This window comes from Arachis hypogaea, chromosome 9 (assembly GCF_003086295.3).
Source record: "Arachis hypogaea cultivar Tifrunner chromosome 9, arahy.Tifrunner.gnm2.J5K5, whole genome shotgun sequence".
Taxonomy (NCBI): Eukaryota; Viridiplantae; Streptophyta; class Magnoliopsida; order Fabales; family Fabaceae; genus Arachis; species Arachis hypogaea.
This window is the reverse complement of record NC_092044.1, coordinates 114,988,836-115,007,004: the sequence shown is the minus strand read 5'-3', so window position 1 is coordinate 115,007,004 and position 18,169 is coordinate 114,988,836. Positions and strand designations below refer to the sequence as shown.

Below are 18,169 nucleotides of genomic sequence, written 5' to 3'. Positions count from 1 at the left end.
GTGACTTTGTAGTTTTGTACAAGTGGTGTTACCTTAGTTGTATTATGTTGAACAATTTAAGGTGTTAAGACTTAAGAAGACTAGTCAGTAGTCATTGATTTTGAAAAGTTTCGTCACCCAATGGATGTAACTTTTGGGTACTTTCTTTTTCCAGCTTTTTTTATTTTAAAAATTAAAAAAACATATTTTTTTTTTCAATCAAGGGAAAAACAAACAAGTAACAAGTAAGAAGTAGCAGGTGGGATACTGGGATGGGTCATTTGCAAACTAGAATTTGGGACCTCATAGTCATATCTGACAACAAAGACAGAAACAAACCAAAGGAAAAATAGAAAGTTGGACCCATCTTTTTCCAACAAAATAAACGTTTTAATTTTCCCCCTTTACTAAAATTTCAAATTTTATTTTATGCTTTTTGTATTATCAATTTTGGGTTTTAAATAAATAAGATTACTAATAAGGATTTTATTTATATATGATTATCAATGTAAAATAATCACATAAAACATTTTCTAACCATCCTTATCATATATATATAGATTATAATTTGATTTCACTTTATTGTTTAAAGAACACACAATCACCAACTTGAATAGCAGCATAAAACAGGGATTAAATAAAATAAAAAGAATGTAATTAAGTGATGCATACGGGGCATATTTTCCGTATCTTGATGCCTCTTTTTTCATGGGATGTCTCATGGTGATGGATTAGATATTGGTATTGATATTAATACTAAATCTGTGCACATTAATATTATTCTTTATGTTTTCCCTAACCACTACGAAATTGTTTATTAGAGAAAGCAACTCAAAAGGGGGCCTGATTAATAATTATGCCAAGGATTTGATGCGCTTTTTCTCGATTTGCATACTGCTAATTCTAAGCTAGAAATGATGGAACATTCTATGCTAGCCCATTATAATATTGGATCATGATCATTGTCCTATTCCTATATTAACAACTTAACATGATTATTAATCCGATCTTATGATACATGGAACTCTTTCCAAACACGTGTATGCTCCGAGATTTATGGGTGAGGTGAGGTCCTCCTTTTTATTAGTGGTTAGGTTTTTAACTAAATAAACAGCCTTTAATCACAAACCAAAAGAAAACTGAAAAAAAAAAAGATATTTAGTTTTGTGCATGTTTATCGGTTTATGTTCAAACTTGGCGGCTGGAAGAGGAACCATTTAGCATGGAATTAAAAAACAAAATAAAAATCAACTTGGGTTAATCGAGTGATCAGTTCACTCGTCTGCTTAAACAAGTGTCAAAAATTCGAATTCTATCTATTACATGCAGCAATTCATTAGCCAACAAATCCTTAAATAGAACTCAAATAGTAGTTTAAGAACGTTGTTGAAAAAATCTACAAAACATAACGAAGTGAAAATTAAATTAAGGTAATCAAATTATACGTGAAAAAAAAAATCACACGTCGGGTGTCGAGATAAATTAAAAAGGAATGCTAGAAGGCTAACCAAATTTTTTATTTTTGACTAACAATTAATTATTAATGTCTAAAAATATAAGCTAAAAATATATTATTGAACTAATAATTGAATTGTTAGACCAAAAAAATTGAACCGATAATTAAAAGACTAAAAATAATAAATTATAGTTATCTTTAAACTTTTTTCATATTAAAATATAAACATATATTATATCAAATAATTTAATCAAATATATCAAATTATCTAATAATTTTTAATTATCATAATCTAACAAAAACATCTTCATGCCGATAATCACCATAAATAATATTTACAAGTGAAAAGTTGTGACTTGAAAACATTGGACACATCAAATTCGGTTAAATATTTTTATAGGTCAAGAACTAATACGTCGCGGATCTAAGCTCCATTTAAAGGTCTGTTGCTGACCAATGAGTTACTGCATGCATAAGGCAAGATTCAAACCTCCGACACTTACTTAAGCGGATGAGTGAGCTGACCACTCGACCAAGCCAAGTTGGTTAATTCGGTTAAATGTTTTATTGGACATGGTTTTATCCATTGAGTAGCTTATTGTAAGTTAATGGGCCAGTTTTCAGTCCTTTTGAGTTTTGAGCCATTTAGTGTTTCAATGAAATCAATATCCATCAAAGATTGATTAAAAAAATCAACTTGACTTGATCAAGTGATCTTCGTCCATTTAAAAATATTCAAATCTCACTTTGTATATACAGTAATTTATTGACCAGCGACAGACCCTCAAATAAAGTTCAGATTCGCAATGAATTAGTCTTTGACCTCCCGGATTAGAAAATACCGTCGACAACCAAAAAAGAAAACAAGATTGATTAAAAAAAAAAGGCAAGAGACTACGAAATTCACAAAGGTATTGGAAAGGAAGCTTTATTTCAAGGAAGAAGATCTCCTTCACAAGGAATTGAGCATCATAGATCATAATATTCCTCCACTAACTACACCACCTGGCACTTGACAGCGACCTTAAAATGGTTATGAGGGTGAAAGATTCAAAGTGAAGAAATGATGTTTTCTTATATCTAAAAACAGATAGATACAGCGAGATCAATTGGTTTTTGGTTGAAATTTTGCAAGGAAGTGAAACTCAGCAACCAGCAGCATGTTTAATTTGGCCGACGGTATTTAACCATAAATCTGAGTCAGTCAGGATTCACTTGGGAGAACGTTGAAGAAATGATAAACCTCATCTTCGTCGATCACGCCTACCTCCGTTGAGCAAACTGAGCAGCAAACCTGTTTGAATGTTTCATTGTTGGCAGAAGTTGCTTCCTGCCCATCCGATCTTCCGGCCCCTCCTCTGTTTCTTTTTCTTGATCTAGGAGTATCTTCCATCAAAATATTATCATCATTAATCTTGCAGTTTACAGCGAATACGGCTCTGTACCGTGTCACATATTTTTCATGCCTGCAAGAGATAAAATTTTATTGTGACTAAAATGGGTATCAACAATAATTTCAGTAGTAGAGCTCTGAATATCTTCCAATGCTACCACTTGGAGAAGATGCACGAGGCGAAGCAATAGCTGCTAGAAGGAAAACAGGTTCTAAATAGAAGTCACCAATGGAAGATACACTGATGGCTTTTGGTTTTCTGAGTTTTAATGATTCTCTCTTAAATTTATCAAGAAAAAGTTTGAAAGCCAGCAATGTCTCCAGCAATTCCATTATTTTCCAGTTTCCATCAGCAATTAGAATAATATCCTTCCACTTCCCCATTTAGTAGGAAGAATAAGTCTCCCTAATTCGAAGGGTTGTCTTGCATTTCATAGTTCTGATGTATCACTTACACGCACGACTATTTAATTAATATAAAGAAACACATACGGCAACCAAAAGAATAATCAATAATTTTGTGATTGCAGAGAAGATATCACAAAATATGAAAGCTTAAAAACATTCATATTCAACCATATATACCTTTGACATTGTAGGCATAGAATGGTGAAGCAAGCAGGGCAGCTAAGCACAGCATCAGAGCCACACTGTTGTCTTTTCTTTTGAACCCATTTTTCATCCTTATCATCAAGATCTGGATCATAGAACTCTGGTTTGGTTGTGTAGTCTATCTCATCATCATCAGAAACTGGACTTAATCAAATAAACACAAATTAGATTGTTGGCTTAAATTAAGGTCACTTATTGGTAGTAAGAAAAAAAAGAAAAAGAACAAGTAATTTTAAAGAAAAAATAGAATTTAATAGCATTGCAGTCTTTGCAACTGGTCCCATAGATGCTACATTCAAAAGACTGATCCTGGGAGAGATGACAGAAACTTTAAAGCATAAAACAGTCACCATTAAAAACCATTACTAGCCAACTTGCAGTTGCACATCTGATACAAAGTTATCCATTTATAGTAAAAGTAAAATGTAGATTACCACAAGAAGAAAGAATATTACATTGGACCCAATAAACTGTAATAAATAACTACTACTTGAATATGCTCTTTTGTAAGCTTTGCCTCCACAATAAAATCCAGCTTGCACTTTCAGTCAAGCTCATCAACTCCAACTTATGATACTTTATACTACTTTACACATAATATAATTTTCTTTCTTTCTTTCTTTTTCGGTTTATAAATATCCACATAAAATTGTAAAATTTTCCAAAGCACTCCATAATCACAACTTTGTGACTATAATTATCTGCAAAACTTTAAGACAAGGTCGCAACAATGGTACCAAACACTCGAGTTAGTGAGTTTTATGGTTCAAGTTTCCCTAAGCTCTATAATTTTGTGTGACTATGTTGGTTGAAATTTGAAAATGAGGTTTGGCTATAGAAAAAGCAAGTATAAACTAGAAGTCATTATCAACCACTGATTTTCTGGTCCTAAATTGAGGTACAAACTTTTTTTTTCTTCAATCAATGAAATTGTGTTACACCCTATATTCAAATTGTGTTGCAGCTGCTCCATAATAACCCGTTTTACCTACTTCTCTGATCTCAAATAAATGAAATAAATTATTCAGCAACACAAAAACTGCACCTTGCAACTGTAAATTCTTCTTTCACACAGTAATAACAATAGTAATAGAGAATAAAAGAACTGAAAAAATAAATGGTGAAGTTTCATTACCAGTCTGTTGTGAATTGGTGGGTGATTCCTTCCCATCGCCTTCTTCCATCTCTCTCTGAGGAACAGGTGAGAGAAAATGAGCGAAGCTTGTAGCGAAAATGTTGTGTTTTTTTTTTTGAGTCGGTGATGTATTGAAGCCCAATAAGCTAACAATTGGGCCTTTTTGCGTAACTAATTTGTGAACATATCCCAATAAAGAAAATCTAGACCCTAACCAAAAAAAAAAAGAAGAAAATCTAGACCATTAACTGAGACCAACTTGAATTGGCTAAGTAATCGGCTCATTCCTAAAAAAAATGGTAAGCTAACTTGTCAGTTTAAATAAATATTAGAAATTCGAATTTCATTTTATGTATTGTTAGTGACATACTTTTAAATGCAATTCAGATTCGTGACGGTTGGTCTTTAATTTATTGAATTGAAAAATGCGGTGGGCAATCCAAAAACAAAATCTAGACCCTTCGAAAAAATTTATTAAATTGGTCTATTGACTATTGTATTAGTTTCTATTTCTATATGACATACAAGTTAAAAAAAAAAAAAAGAGAAGTCTCAATCTCACTAGATACTTTCATTAATACACATAATATTATGAAAATTACATAAGAATGTTATAATTTTTTTAATATATTATTATAGTTTAAACACCAGATATTTAGAATGTATACAATCAATATTAATGTAAAGAAATAGAAGGAAAAAAGATATTTTACTCTGTATAACTACTCAAAAAGTTAAATTACCATTTAATGTGTTTATGAATATGAAATCATGTATATTGTAAAATTATAATAATTTGAAAAGTGATCTTGATAGTAGTTTCTTCTATGTGTTTTTACACATTTAACTTTCTCCATTATGTTGGTGTCTTTCACAGATTTAAGTTTAACAGAGCAGGAATTGAAGGATCTAACTCTTATAGATATTGAGAATAAATTGAAGACTTACAACAAGAGTCTAAAAGAGTTCTCTTCCATGCCATTTCCAGATATGGAAATGTGTTCCTCTCATTTGGTTTCAAGCGGCATCAATTGGTTAATTTCTGATGAGCAACAATATGATAGACACAGATTAGCTGATGAACATAGCCTTTATTTACAACAGCTGACAGATGAACAACACCATGTTTATGATAGGATTATGCAATCTGTCAATGATGGAGTAGGTGGTGTTTACTTTTTATATGGATATGGTGGAACAGAAAAAGTTTTTGTTTGGAAGACATTGGCATCAGGGTTAAGATCAAGAGGTCAAATTGTCTTGACGGTGGCTTCAAGTGGCATAGCTGCTTTGTTATTACCGGGTGGTAGAACAGCTCATTCAAGATTTGCAATACCACTTAATGTTGATGAGTTTTCCACTTGCAATATAAAACAGGGCAGTGCATTGGCAGAATTGATCATAAAAACAAAACTTATTATTTGGGATGAAGCTCCCATGGTCAATAAGCATTGTATAGAAGCACTTGATAGGACAATGCGAGATTTATTAAGATTCAAGAATGTTCATAGTGAAGAGCAACCTTTTGGAGGGAAAACAATTGTGTTTGGTGGTGACTTTAGACAGATACTCCCTGTTATACCCAAAGGAAGCAGGCAGGATATTGTGAATGCGACTATCAATTCATCCTACATTTGGAATAGTTGCAACATGTTGAAACTAACAAGAAATATGCGGCTACAAGCGGATGATGCTAATGTACATTCGTCTGAGTTAAAGGATTTTGCAGAATGGATACTAAGCATTGGCGATGGTAAATGCGGGGAGTCTAAAGATGGAATTGATACAATTCAAATTCCCAATGACATTCTGATAAAAGAATGGGAGGATCCTATAGCTGCTATATGTAGAGCAATTTATCCCGAGATGTTTTGGCCTTCAAATTCTGTCTATGAAGTCGAAGATCGAGCTATCCTTGCCCCAACATTGCAAATAGTAGATGAGATTAATCGATACATGATGAGTTTAAATCCATGTGAATCACAAACATACTATAGTTCTGACAAAGCATGTCCAACAGAGCCATCTAATGAGTTAATCGCATCAATACACACTCCAGAATTTCTAAACACAATTAGGTGTTCGGGGATTCCAAACCATGAGTTGACAGTCAAGGTAGGAACACCTATCATGTTACTACGGAATATTGATCACTCGGCTGGATTATGCAATGGAACCCGATTGGTGATAACAAAGCTAGGAAAACACATTATTGAAGCTAAAAGCATGACAGGAAAGAATGCTGGTCAGAAAGTTTTTATTCCAAGGATGACCCTTAGTCCATCTGACCATAGAATACTATTCAAGTTTCAACGCAGACAGTTCCCTATAATGGTATCCTATGCCATGACAATTAATAAGAGTCAAGGACAATCCTTATCAAAAGTTTGATTGATTTTAAAGAAGCCTGTTTTTACCCACGGACAATTGTATGTGGCTATTTCGAGAGTTACAAATAAAAAAGGTCTTAAGATACTCTTATGTCATGAAGAAGAAAGGAGCAATGAGACAGATAATGTTGTTTTCAAAGAAGTGTTTAGGAATGTTTGACAAAGGCTATATGTCTGCCACATTTTATATCAAAGTTCATCTCAGGTAATTTATAGATTTGAAGAGTTTTATTTAAGCATTCTATATTATTTTGGATAGACTTGCCCAAATCACCACAAATTTTATATTGAACCACGCTATCTTTATATATTCAATTATTGATGTGCACTAATGAACATTTTTATCTTTAGGTGCCTGGTGTAAACAAATTAATCGAGTTCACTTACTATTGTGTCAGGAGACAATTCAAAAAAGAGAGACGGAGAATGTTATGTCACGAGAGGTATTCTCCATTAGTTTTTAGAGATTGCAGTGGATAATTCTCAACATATTTTTGCTCTCAGCTTATATTTTAATAAGCTAAAAGATCAATTATTTTTTTATTATTTAAAAATTTCTGGAATTCGACATATTTTTTTGTTCTAATCATGATTATGATTTTCATGTTATTTGTAGCAAGTTTTTATTTGAATAGTGCATATACATATATACTAAAACAGTAACAATGTGATCAACTATAACAAGAAAAACACTATTCACAAATCAATTATTAGTCAGACTAAAACAAAATTATCACCTAAATCTGAAATCAATTATTAGTCAGACTAAAACAAAATTATCACCTAAATCTGAACTAATATATACATAACTAATAAAACACATAATTATTGTCCACAATACACAACAAAGATAACCCAATCCAATGCTCAAATAATATTATGAAACATCAAGACATGAAAAATACAAATTAAAAGATGAATATTATGAATCAGTAACATACCTGGTGTGCCAGTATAGTTCTCACCATGAGAGAAATGTAGTTAATGACAGCACCTTCTATCAAAATAACAATGTATTCCCATTGTTCCTCTTAATTATGTTGTAAAACAACACTATACACGCAAAGAAAATTTCAATTAGGCCTAAAAAATACACTCACACATGGATGTAACAACATCTAAAGAGAATTAGCAATAGAATCGTTATCCAGCGAGTTGCATTGATTAGTTGGCTGAAATCAATTTATTTAAAAATCATCTACCTTAAAACAAGCAATGACTATTTAAATATCAACATTTATAAATATGATAAATAAACATTTCAAATTTAAAAGTGATTATTTACACTTCAAAGTTACAATAAATTTATCCAGATGATAAGTTTTGGCAAAATATCATTACAAAACCATCTCTATGTAAAATTGTATTATTTTACATGGAAGCAATATCCCTAAAAAATCTCTTACATTATCAGTTGTTCGAACATATGAGATTTCACAAATTGGATGAAGCTAAATAGAAACATAGAAGCATATAAAAAGGTAAATAGATAAAAGTATGCAAAACAATTAAGCCAACTGCCATTATCATGTATAACAGATAAAAAGGCAAATCAATAAACATATAATCATACAATTGTAATAAAAACTATCAACTATACTCACAACAAAACATCATGTTCTTATATTGTTTACTTTTTTAATTACCTCATAGTATGAAGCTTCTGTCATGAGTGGTCACCACTTTGTTAACAAAACTTTATCTACAATCTTGCCCATTTTCATCTAAATATCATCCTATCCACCATTATCAGGAGCAGGACTCTCCACACAAATTAAGAGGGAAACACGTAATAAAAGTAAAAAAAAATTATATAAAATTTACAGAAACATTAACAATAGATTTAATTTAATTTGTTAAATTTAAAGATGGAGGCATAATCTATTAATTTAAACAGATCAAGTTATGCAGGCACATTTTGAGAATCTCACTAACTTACTTATAATCTGGTGAAGAAGTAGATCGACGCAAATCCCATAACCAACCCGTCAAATTCATCAGTATGATCTATAAATCTGCAATATCTCTGCATCAGATAAACTATGTTAGTGAAAACCAACATGTGTAAAACTAAATCTATTCAACAGAAACACAATTTGAAAAATCAAAAACAAAAATAATATAATTTGGTGATCTCCGAAAAAAAGATACACCTGTTATTATTAGAAATAGAACGCTCTTATAATCGGAGACTCTCAAATCAGATCTCATAAGTACCTTTATATTTCAGATGGCTGCTCATGGGGTAAGCTACAAATCTCCTGTAGAATTATGGCGGATGGCATGATAAAAGAATTGTAGAAATTGCATCATCAGCTGCACCGTTATTAGCACCGTCAACACCATCAACGGTAATCCTTTCCTTGACAAGGTCAACAACTCCAAGAAGGAGAAGACCACTGGTGACAAGAAAGTGATCTATTTCTCTTGATTTTTCTTAATGCGTGTAATTAGTGAGGAGAACTTCTGATCTAAATCCACTAAGACTCAAGAACTATAGTTCCTGATCTGATCCAGCTTTCTAACTCTTGAGCATCCCAAGTTCCCAACTCTCCTGTTTAATATTCTAACCTATTAAAAGTTGCATCTTTTTCTTGATTGGTGAAAAGTTAGGTGCCAATTTAAATTTGAATGGTAGTAATAGTAAATGTGTGTATATCTGTATATACAAGTGGGAGTGGAAAAGAGAAAGATACGTTTTTTTATTATTATTAAAATATTTTATTCATGACAATAAGTTTGAAAATGATTTTTAAGCGGGAGTTATGATCTTCTCTAATTCAATTAGTATATATAGTATTATAATAAATTTAAATATTTAGTTGACCAATTATTAGAAAGTTATAATATAGTTATCAAACAAAAAAAATAAATTAAAAAAATTAAAATATATTTTTTATTTTTAAAATATGTAAATTTTTTTAAAAAGATTTTATTTTATTTTAATTTATTTTTATCTCAACAATTTTTAATTTACATTAAATATATTCTTAATTACTATTTTTTTATTAAATTTTGAACTAATTTAACAAAAAGTTAACAAAAATAATTCTTAACACAAATTAATCAAATATGGTTGTCATAATATTATTATTGGATAGATCATAATTTTTTTAAAAATTTTAATTGTCAAGTCTATACTTTTAAGATAAAATTAAAATAAATTAAAATTTTAAATATTTGATTAACTTTTAAAAAATTTTAAAAATAAAAAATACATTTTACTCTTATTAAAATATATCAACTTAAAAATTATTTTTTTTAGTTGACGTAACAAAAAGCTTATAATTCTTTTGAATAATTATTTCTTATTAAATATTAAAATTATTTCAAATACAAAAATCTACTGTCCTTTAATTTTTTTTCAAATGATACATGTGCAATAACGTTAACTAATATTTTCAAATTGTTAATTATTTTATTAATATACTTTATATAAATTAGACCATTTACTTGAATGAATTTTCTATGAATCGAAATCATCGATCTAACGAATATTTTAATGTATACATTATACCAATTATTAACTTATACGAAATAATATTTAATTTGGAGTCAATTTTGAGTCATTGTTTTTAAAATTTATTCTTATTAAATCATATCATTCCATTTCACAATTTATTTATATATTTATATATATAATAATTCAATTATATAATACGATGAATAGTTAAATACATAAACCGCGCATAGCGCGGGCACTAAATCATTAGCAACAAGAAAAGTGTAAAAAAGAAGTAAAAATAAAATCCATCAAGAATGTGAATTACAATTAAATTTGTATTTATCCAACTCAATCATATATTATGATGAGAGTTTCTTACTTGATAATTAAGATTAGTCCTTAGTTCACATAGAACAATATTCTGATAATTGTTATATCAAATTAGAATCAATTAAAGAGAGACTTCTTTGTCATTAGTCTTTTCTTTGACATGCATCAAAAGAGAAATATTTATTTAGTTATACTATAGAAATTGAAATCCTCTATCAACCTTTATGCACTTATTTATCAACAACTAATTGCTTAGTCATATCAAATTTTAATTCGATTGTTATGAAAAAAAATCTCAACGGTTGGAACTTAATTAAAAAAATAAAAATTATTTTCACTAATAAGCTTTGAGAATAAAAATACTCACCTTTATTTTGCTCCCATTCACCAGCATTATCATGTATATTGGCATGAAGAGCTACGTAAAAAATAAAAAATAATTCAATTGAACAAAAGAGTATAACAAACTTTATTAAAACAAAATTATAAATTCTGACAAATAAATTTTCAGACTTTAGCCTTCTATTTTTCATTTGCAAACCACTTCTGTCGTTGATGGTGGAATGCAGAAGAAAAATTTTTGTAGATAACCGTATCCACTCCACAACAACAAATTCATTGAGCGACAAACTTCATACATTTTTGTTCGAATAGAAAAATGGATTGAGACCATTTTCTAATACAGAATAGAAAAGTATTATCAGAAGTTGTAGAGATTCAATAGAATTCAATGCAAATTGCCCACTTTAGGTGTGCGAAGATATGGCTATTAAATGTTGGTGATTTGGTAAAGGTGGAGTTTGATACTCTAATTTTTATATGCACAGATATTAAATGGATACATATGTGCCATCAAATTTTAATTAAAGAATTGTGTTTAGTGTGTATACAAACACGTGTATTTTAGTTTCTTAAGTGATCAACACGTATCATATTAGGTGGCTTTAATAGAGTTTTTTTAGTCAAATTTAATTATTTTTATTACATCAATTAGTCTTTCTTTAAAATTTTACTCTTGAATTAATCTGACATTTTGATACATTTAATATTTTAAATTGGTCAGGCCCAAACTAAAGCACATGACTGAATGTAACAAAAGATTGGATCGAATATAAATAAATGTTGATATTTTTTAATTACTGATACTTAAAACACATATTATTAGATTTTTTTACATATTTAGTTAAAATGTATTCTAAATATTACTAACTAAATTACAAAAGTGTAAATTAATAATATTACTTAAAATCTTAAAAGATATTAACTACTTTACATTTTATATATTTATCTTTTTAATCACTCATATGTTTAACAAATTTTTTTAATCAATATATATATTATTTTTTTGATAAATTAACTATTTATATACATTACTATAATAAAATAAATTAAAAAATTTTTAAACATATCTAAATCATTAGTATACTAATAATTTTAACTGCTATTTTTAATTTATATATTATAGATTTTTTTAATTAAAATTAATAATTAAAAGTATTAATTTATTAATGTATCAATACACTTAAATCTTTTTAAATAAATTAGCCATACTCTAGTTTCTTTTGAAGTTTGTCGAGTGATATTTCTACTTCAAATGTTCTCATCCATCCATGTGTCATGAGAACAAATTGCCAGTAACCACATTGAACATGTGCTTGCATAGAATGATAGAATAGAAGACAAATTGTACTTGACCTTCTCTTGTTTAGCTGTGTTTGAATTATAGTTCACAAACAAAAGTTGGTATAAAATTAATTTTGTAAATTTAATTTTAAAAAAAATAAGTTGTATTAAAATGATTTATATTTGATAATTTTTATATTAAAATAGATTATAATAAAATAAATATTATTTAATTTTAAATTATTTAAAATCATTCTTAAATAAAAAATGATTAAAATAAACATCAACTTAAATAAATTTTTTATATTATTCTATCATTTTAATTTAGATATTTAAATAGATCTTATTAATTAATTTTATAATAAAATTAATATTTACTTATTAAAATAAAAATAACATATAAAAATAGACAAATATATTTTTAAATAAAAATAAAAAATATAAAAAAAAATCATCATCTTATTATCTATGATTAATTTTTTATTTAATTTATCTTTTTTAATAAAATCATAATCTATATTACAAAAAAAATTATACTAAAATATAATATACGAGAACTACAATTATAAAAGAAAGTACTAAAAATAATAAAAAAATTAAATATTCACTTTGTAGTGATTGAAACAAATCTAAAAATTATCGATGATGTTTTTTATATAGTATATTTTTAGTATTTTTTTAATATGCTATAATTTATTATTATTATTATTATTATTATTATTATTATTATTATTATTTACAGTTAATTTTTGTTTAATTTACTATAACTAATAGAATCAATAAATCATAGTATAAAAAGATAATAACAAACATAATACACAAAAATTACTATTATAAAAGTGCATAATGTCAAACAAACAGTTGATAAAAAAAATAAAAATAATAAATAATAAAAAATAGAGCTCATATAAATAGAAATAATACGAATTTCATAAATAATACGATAGTATACATAAAGGATAAAGTTGGTAAGATGTAAATAAATGTTTAGTATATTCCATGGCTAAAAGTCCGTTAAAAAAACGCAAAAGCTAAAAATAGTTGCTTTTTGTAAATGTGATTTTGATAGCAAAATCACCTCTGCTTTCATAAAAAAAATTACCAAACCAAAAATTAAAACTTTCAAAAAGTCTAAACGTGCTTCTTCCCTTCAAACAGGTTTCAAACGCTAAAAGTTAAGGAATTGTTCAGTTTGACATGCAAATATATGAGAGTGCAAGTGCTATCCAAAATGGCATGACCATGGTATAAGATGCAGATTCCTTGTAACAGATGGAGAAAAGGTTGTTAACAAACTTGATTCCTAGAACGAGTATGCCAATGTCGATGGTTTCTATTGCATTGCTCACTGATTTCTCCGCTGAATCACCCAGAAACAGAACAAAACATATCTAACAATTAATTGTACTCTCTTTAAAGTTGGATTACTAAATGAAATAATTGTGGTTTATCAAAGTGATTATTAATAATTAAGGACTGAACTCACCAATACTTCCAAAGAGATTGCAATCACCGTGTGTCTCAAACTTCGTGGAAGTCCCACAAATGCATGAACTGAAAATTGAACCTGCAAATAGCCCCAAAAGGACATAAATATAAACAACCTTGTCCATGTTTTTTCTTTCTTGAATTGAACACTACTACTTGGCTTGATTTCTGAGCTTCAGCTTTCTTTAGGCAAAGGATGTGAGATACTCCTTTATATAATTAAGGTCTCAAACAGTAGTGTTCAGCAAGCCACAGGAATTGTTGGTCAACATAAGAACAATAGTTCAATTATTAAGCAAGTCAATTTCTAATATTGTATATATTAATATATAGTTGTTGCTGTGCTTTTTATTAAACCATTCTTCAACAACAATAAATAAGTCTCACTAGCTTAATAAATTTACTCTTTATTATCTTATCTAATTTTTATATTATCTTCTTATCTTATCTTATTTTTTTTTTTATTTTTCGTAAACAATATTTTATATACATTTAGTTTTATCTTCATAATTCAATCAATCAACAATTAATAATTTTTTTTATCTTTTTTTTTTCTATTCTTCCACAAAAAAATATTAGATGATAATTGAATATGTTAAAAAAATACTAGATGATAATTAAATAACGCCTGGTATACATTCTTGCACTCAGTCAACAGAATTTGTGCTTGGGTTTTAAGGGCCAAAAATGAATATTATTATTATTTGCCAAACAGAAACAGTATGTATAATTACGAGTAAACTACCAAAAATACTTTTAAATTATCAGATCATTGACAGAAATAAACAAGAAATACAATTTTTTTCTATAAGTGCAAATGCCTTTTATATTTAGCAAAATTCTTGAGATATTTATTATTTAAAAAGTGCATATAAAAAATAAAACTGAAATTCGTTCTCTAATTTTTTTATTTTTTAAAAATATTTTTAGCCATTTAACAAAAGAAATCACAAAAAAATGTTTACTTAACATAAAATTACCAAATTCTAAAAATATATATTTATTTTTCTAATTTTGTTTAAAAAAATATATCTAATTTTGATCTCTAAAATCTTTTTTAAAGTATATATTTAACTGTTGAATAATTTTTATCACGTTATAAAATATTTTGAGAATGTATTTTTGTTAAAAATTTAAAAATAAAATTCAGCGATTTAATAATTTATGGACATTATGTAACACTAATAATCATATCTCTAATACTTTCTAAACCTTCATTGTACACATTATATACTTAGGTCATTGGCTCCCTATACTTTCTCTAATATTATTTGGTACTTTTCCATTCAGGTTCCAAACGATAGGTCTATAACAACTACTAACCTTGTTTGTTCAACCGAAATTGCATAGCTTCCCAAAGCTTAGCAAGAGGCCCGTTACAAAAATGCTATTTATATACTAAAATTAGTTATTAATATATTTGTGTATAAATATATATATATTTTAATTTATTTTCAATATATATATTTTATACTAATCACTAATTTCGATAACTGATTTTAATGTGCACGTAGTCAATTGTGTTAAAACAATATGTTAACAAACAAAAATATACTAATAACCAAAGCTGACAAAAATTAAAAATGAAAAAGAGGAAGAACACTAGGTCCAAAAACAAGTGTTTATACATGGTTTACATTGCAATCATTTTGTTATTGTTTGGCTTCTAACTATGTGATTATTTATTTATTTATTTTAAATAAGTATCAAACTCAAAATAAAAATATCTTGATACAAAATTCATACAAATAAGACCAAAATATAGAATGTGCAACCACTTCAACAACTCATACACATGTACTTAATGAGGCCACGATATAAAACACGATGAAGATCTTCATCCAGTCATCTTTCTACTGTCCATTCCAATATAAATTTTATTCAAATTGTGAATTCTAAAAGATCAATTTAGTTTATGGCACTCAAAAACAATTACATTATTAAATTTTCATAAATTCCATTTATGAAAACATTGATAATATCTTATTCTTTAAAATCTTAAAACCTCCTGTCTTTTCCATTGGTTCAAATTACCCAAAGTTCTTAGAAAGCAATATTGAAAACTACAATTTTATCATTTTTCATTTGCAAAGATAATTGTTTTACATAAAAGAATACATGACTAAGAATTCTATCTTTATTTGTCAAGGAGAACAAATCACCTCAATTGGACTTGTATTTTGACTATATAAAACCTCAATATTTGATCTTAGATATACAAACTCTTCACTCATTTTCATTTTGGGAAGGCACGATTTCATTTCACACTTTTGTTGTCTTTGAAAATTGAATCCTCCAGATAGTTGATCCACCAACAGATGTAATGTTATACATTTTTTCTTTTATGCTCCACCAACAAATTACATCTTTTAAGCATGCTATAATGAAGCTATTTTTTGGAACATCAAAATATGATGATGAAAGTATTTTAAAAAAATTAGAGGAATAGTAGATGAAATAAATTAGTTCAAATTTAGTACCGAAATTTTTACAAGAATAACATCTCAGAACACATTGTATGCCACATTCAGCTGCTCTAATCTCTCCACCAACAATCCATGAAAATAATCCTCTTACTCAGAGGCATGCAGGTGAAACTCGCAAAACAAAACAGTCACCCAAGTTATCCTGCAAATCGAAGATGAAATGATTATGATTTATGAAAATAGCATTCTTGTTATGATTTTCTTAACTAATACACATTATATTATCATTAGTAGAGGTATCTTTTAAGCATATAGATAGTTGAAATGAAAAAAAAAATAGAAGTTTATTTGAAAAAAAAAATATAATAACAAGAGCTATTATGTATTTGAAATTGTATCTCATTATAGAATATGATAATAGATGTAATTCTAGTGAAAAATAGAATTAATTAAGATTATTTAAAAATAAATAAAATAGAATATAATAATTGAAATAAGTGCTAATTGCTATTAGGGGGTAAAAGTGTCATTTTTTTTTTGAAAAAGACAATTTTATAATGTTTTATAACGTTGAGGATGATATTAATAAGAAAAAAGGTTGGGAATGATTTTGATTTTGATCCAAGATCTTAGGGACGAAAAAAGTACTTAATCCTAATAAGGAACAACAAGAGTAGATGGTAAAACTCCCCGAGACAGAAACGGCCGCGAATAGAGATCCGACTATGAAAATTTTTTTCAGCAGGGATGGGGATGGAGGCAAAATTCCCCCGAGGCAGACGTGGGGACCCGAGCGGGGATCCCCACCGTCCGCGCTCATAAATTTACTTGATTGTTCTTAATAGTTTATTTCTCATATATGTTTTTTAGTCATTTCACATGAGAGAGAGAGAAAGAGAGAGACCTAAAATTCCTAATCCTCATTTGCATAACCCTTCTTCAATTCATAGATCCCTAGCGTAGTCTATACTCCATCCAACCTCTCGCCACTCTCCCGTCTCACCATATTGTCACCCCTTATCGTTCCATGACCCTCATTGCATCGTTCTCTATATTTGTGGCATTCCTTTTCGCAACTCTGTCGTCATGTCCATTCTCCTCTCTGCGGTCGCGTCCTCCACCTCCTCTACTGCATCATTTTGAAAGAAGTCACCATCTTATCATTTAGACTTTTTGTATAAAATTTTGCTATTTTTGTATAAGATGAATACTTTCAGCTTTACTCCTATGGAAATTAATAATTAGTCAAAACTACAAGAGAGATGGGAAATGGGATCTCCACAGAGAATGAGACCCAGTGAAGAATAAGGATGGGAAGTAATATTCCCCCATGACGAAAAATGAAAACAGCGAGGGAGAGCAAATCTAGAGGCGGGGATGGAGAGCACGAAGACATCCTCCACCCTGTTGACATCCCTAAATAAGAGTAAATTACTAATTTTGCTCTCGAATTATCAATATGCTAACAAAAATGACTTCTATTTTTGTTAATTACAAAAATATCTCTTAAATATTAAAAAATATTACAAAAATATTCAAGCATACAAAAAATCTACTTTGTTAATAGAAAAGTGGCTGAGTAAGGAAATGACCAAAGACAGAGAGAGAACAAGGCAGAGAGAGCGGTAGAAGAAGAGACAACATTGTACTCAGAGAGAAACAATGATAGTTTGGGGAGGGACGGAGATGTTCTTGCCGCTGCTCTGAGGAGGTTTGGGGGAGGGAAGGAGTGATTGGGATGCTATTTGTTGTTGTTGCAGTTACTTTGGAAAGTGTGGGAGAACGAAAGAGAAGGAGGAGAACGGGAATAACGAAATCCGTTCAACACCTCAAATAGTTCCATTAACAGAGCAAACTCTTTTATACGGTTGGACATTGAATTAATTACCAAT

At 28.7% G+C, this 18,169-nt stretch overlaps 1 protein-coding gene across 1 annotated transcript; it reads right to left on the bottom strand.

Moving 5' to 3' along the window:
* Positions 1 to 2,347: 2,347 nt before the first annotated feature.
* On the bottom strand, positions 2,348 to 14,042 carry LOC112712243 (uncharacterized). Its single transcript, XM_025765074.3, has 10 exons — positions 13,850 to 14,042; positions 13,660 to 13,723; positions 11,108 to 11,158; positions 9,183 to 9,519; positions 8,905 to 8,991; positions 8,612 to 8,701; positions 7,907 to 8,018; positions 4,576 to 4,630; positions 3,414 to 3,579; positions 2,348 to 2,901 (listed from the first exon to the last, which is right to left on the bottom strand). The coding sequence occupies exons 7-10, from the start codon at positions 7,931 to 7,933 to the stop codon at positions 2,640 to 2,642; spliced, it is 510 nt and encodes a 169-aa protein (XP_025620859.1). The 5' UTR covers positions 7,934 to 8,018; positions 8,612 to 8,701; positions 8,905 to 8,991; positions 9,183 to 9,519; positions 11,108 to 11,158; positions 13,660 to 13,723; positions 13,850 to 14,042; the 3' UTR covers positions 2,348 to 2,639.
* Between the last annotated feature and the right edge of the window lie 4,127 nt (positions 14,043 to 18,169).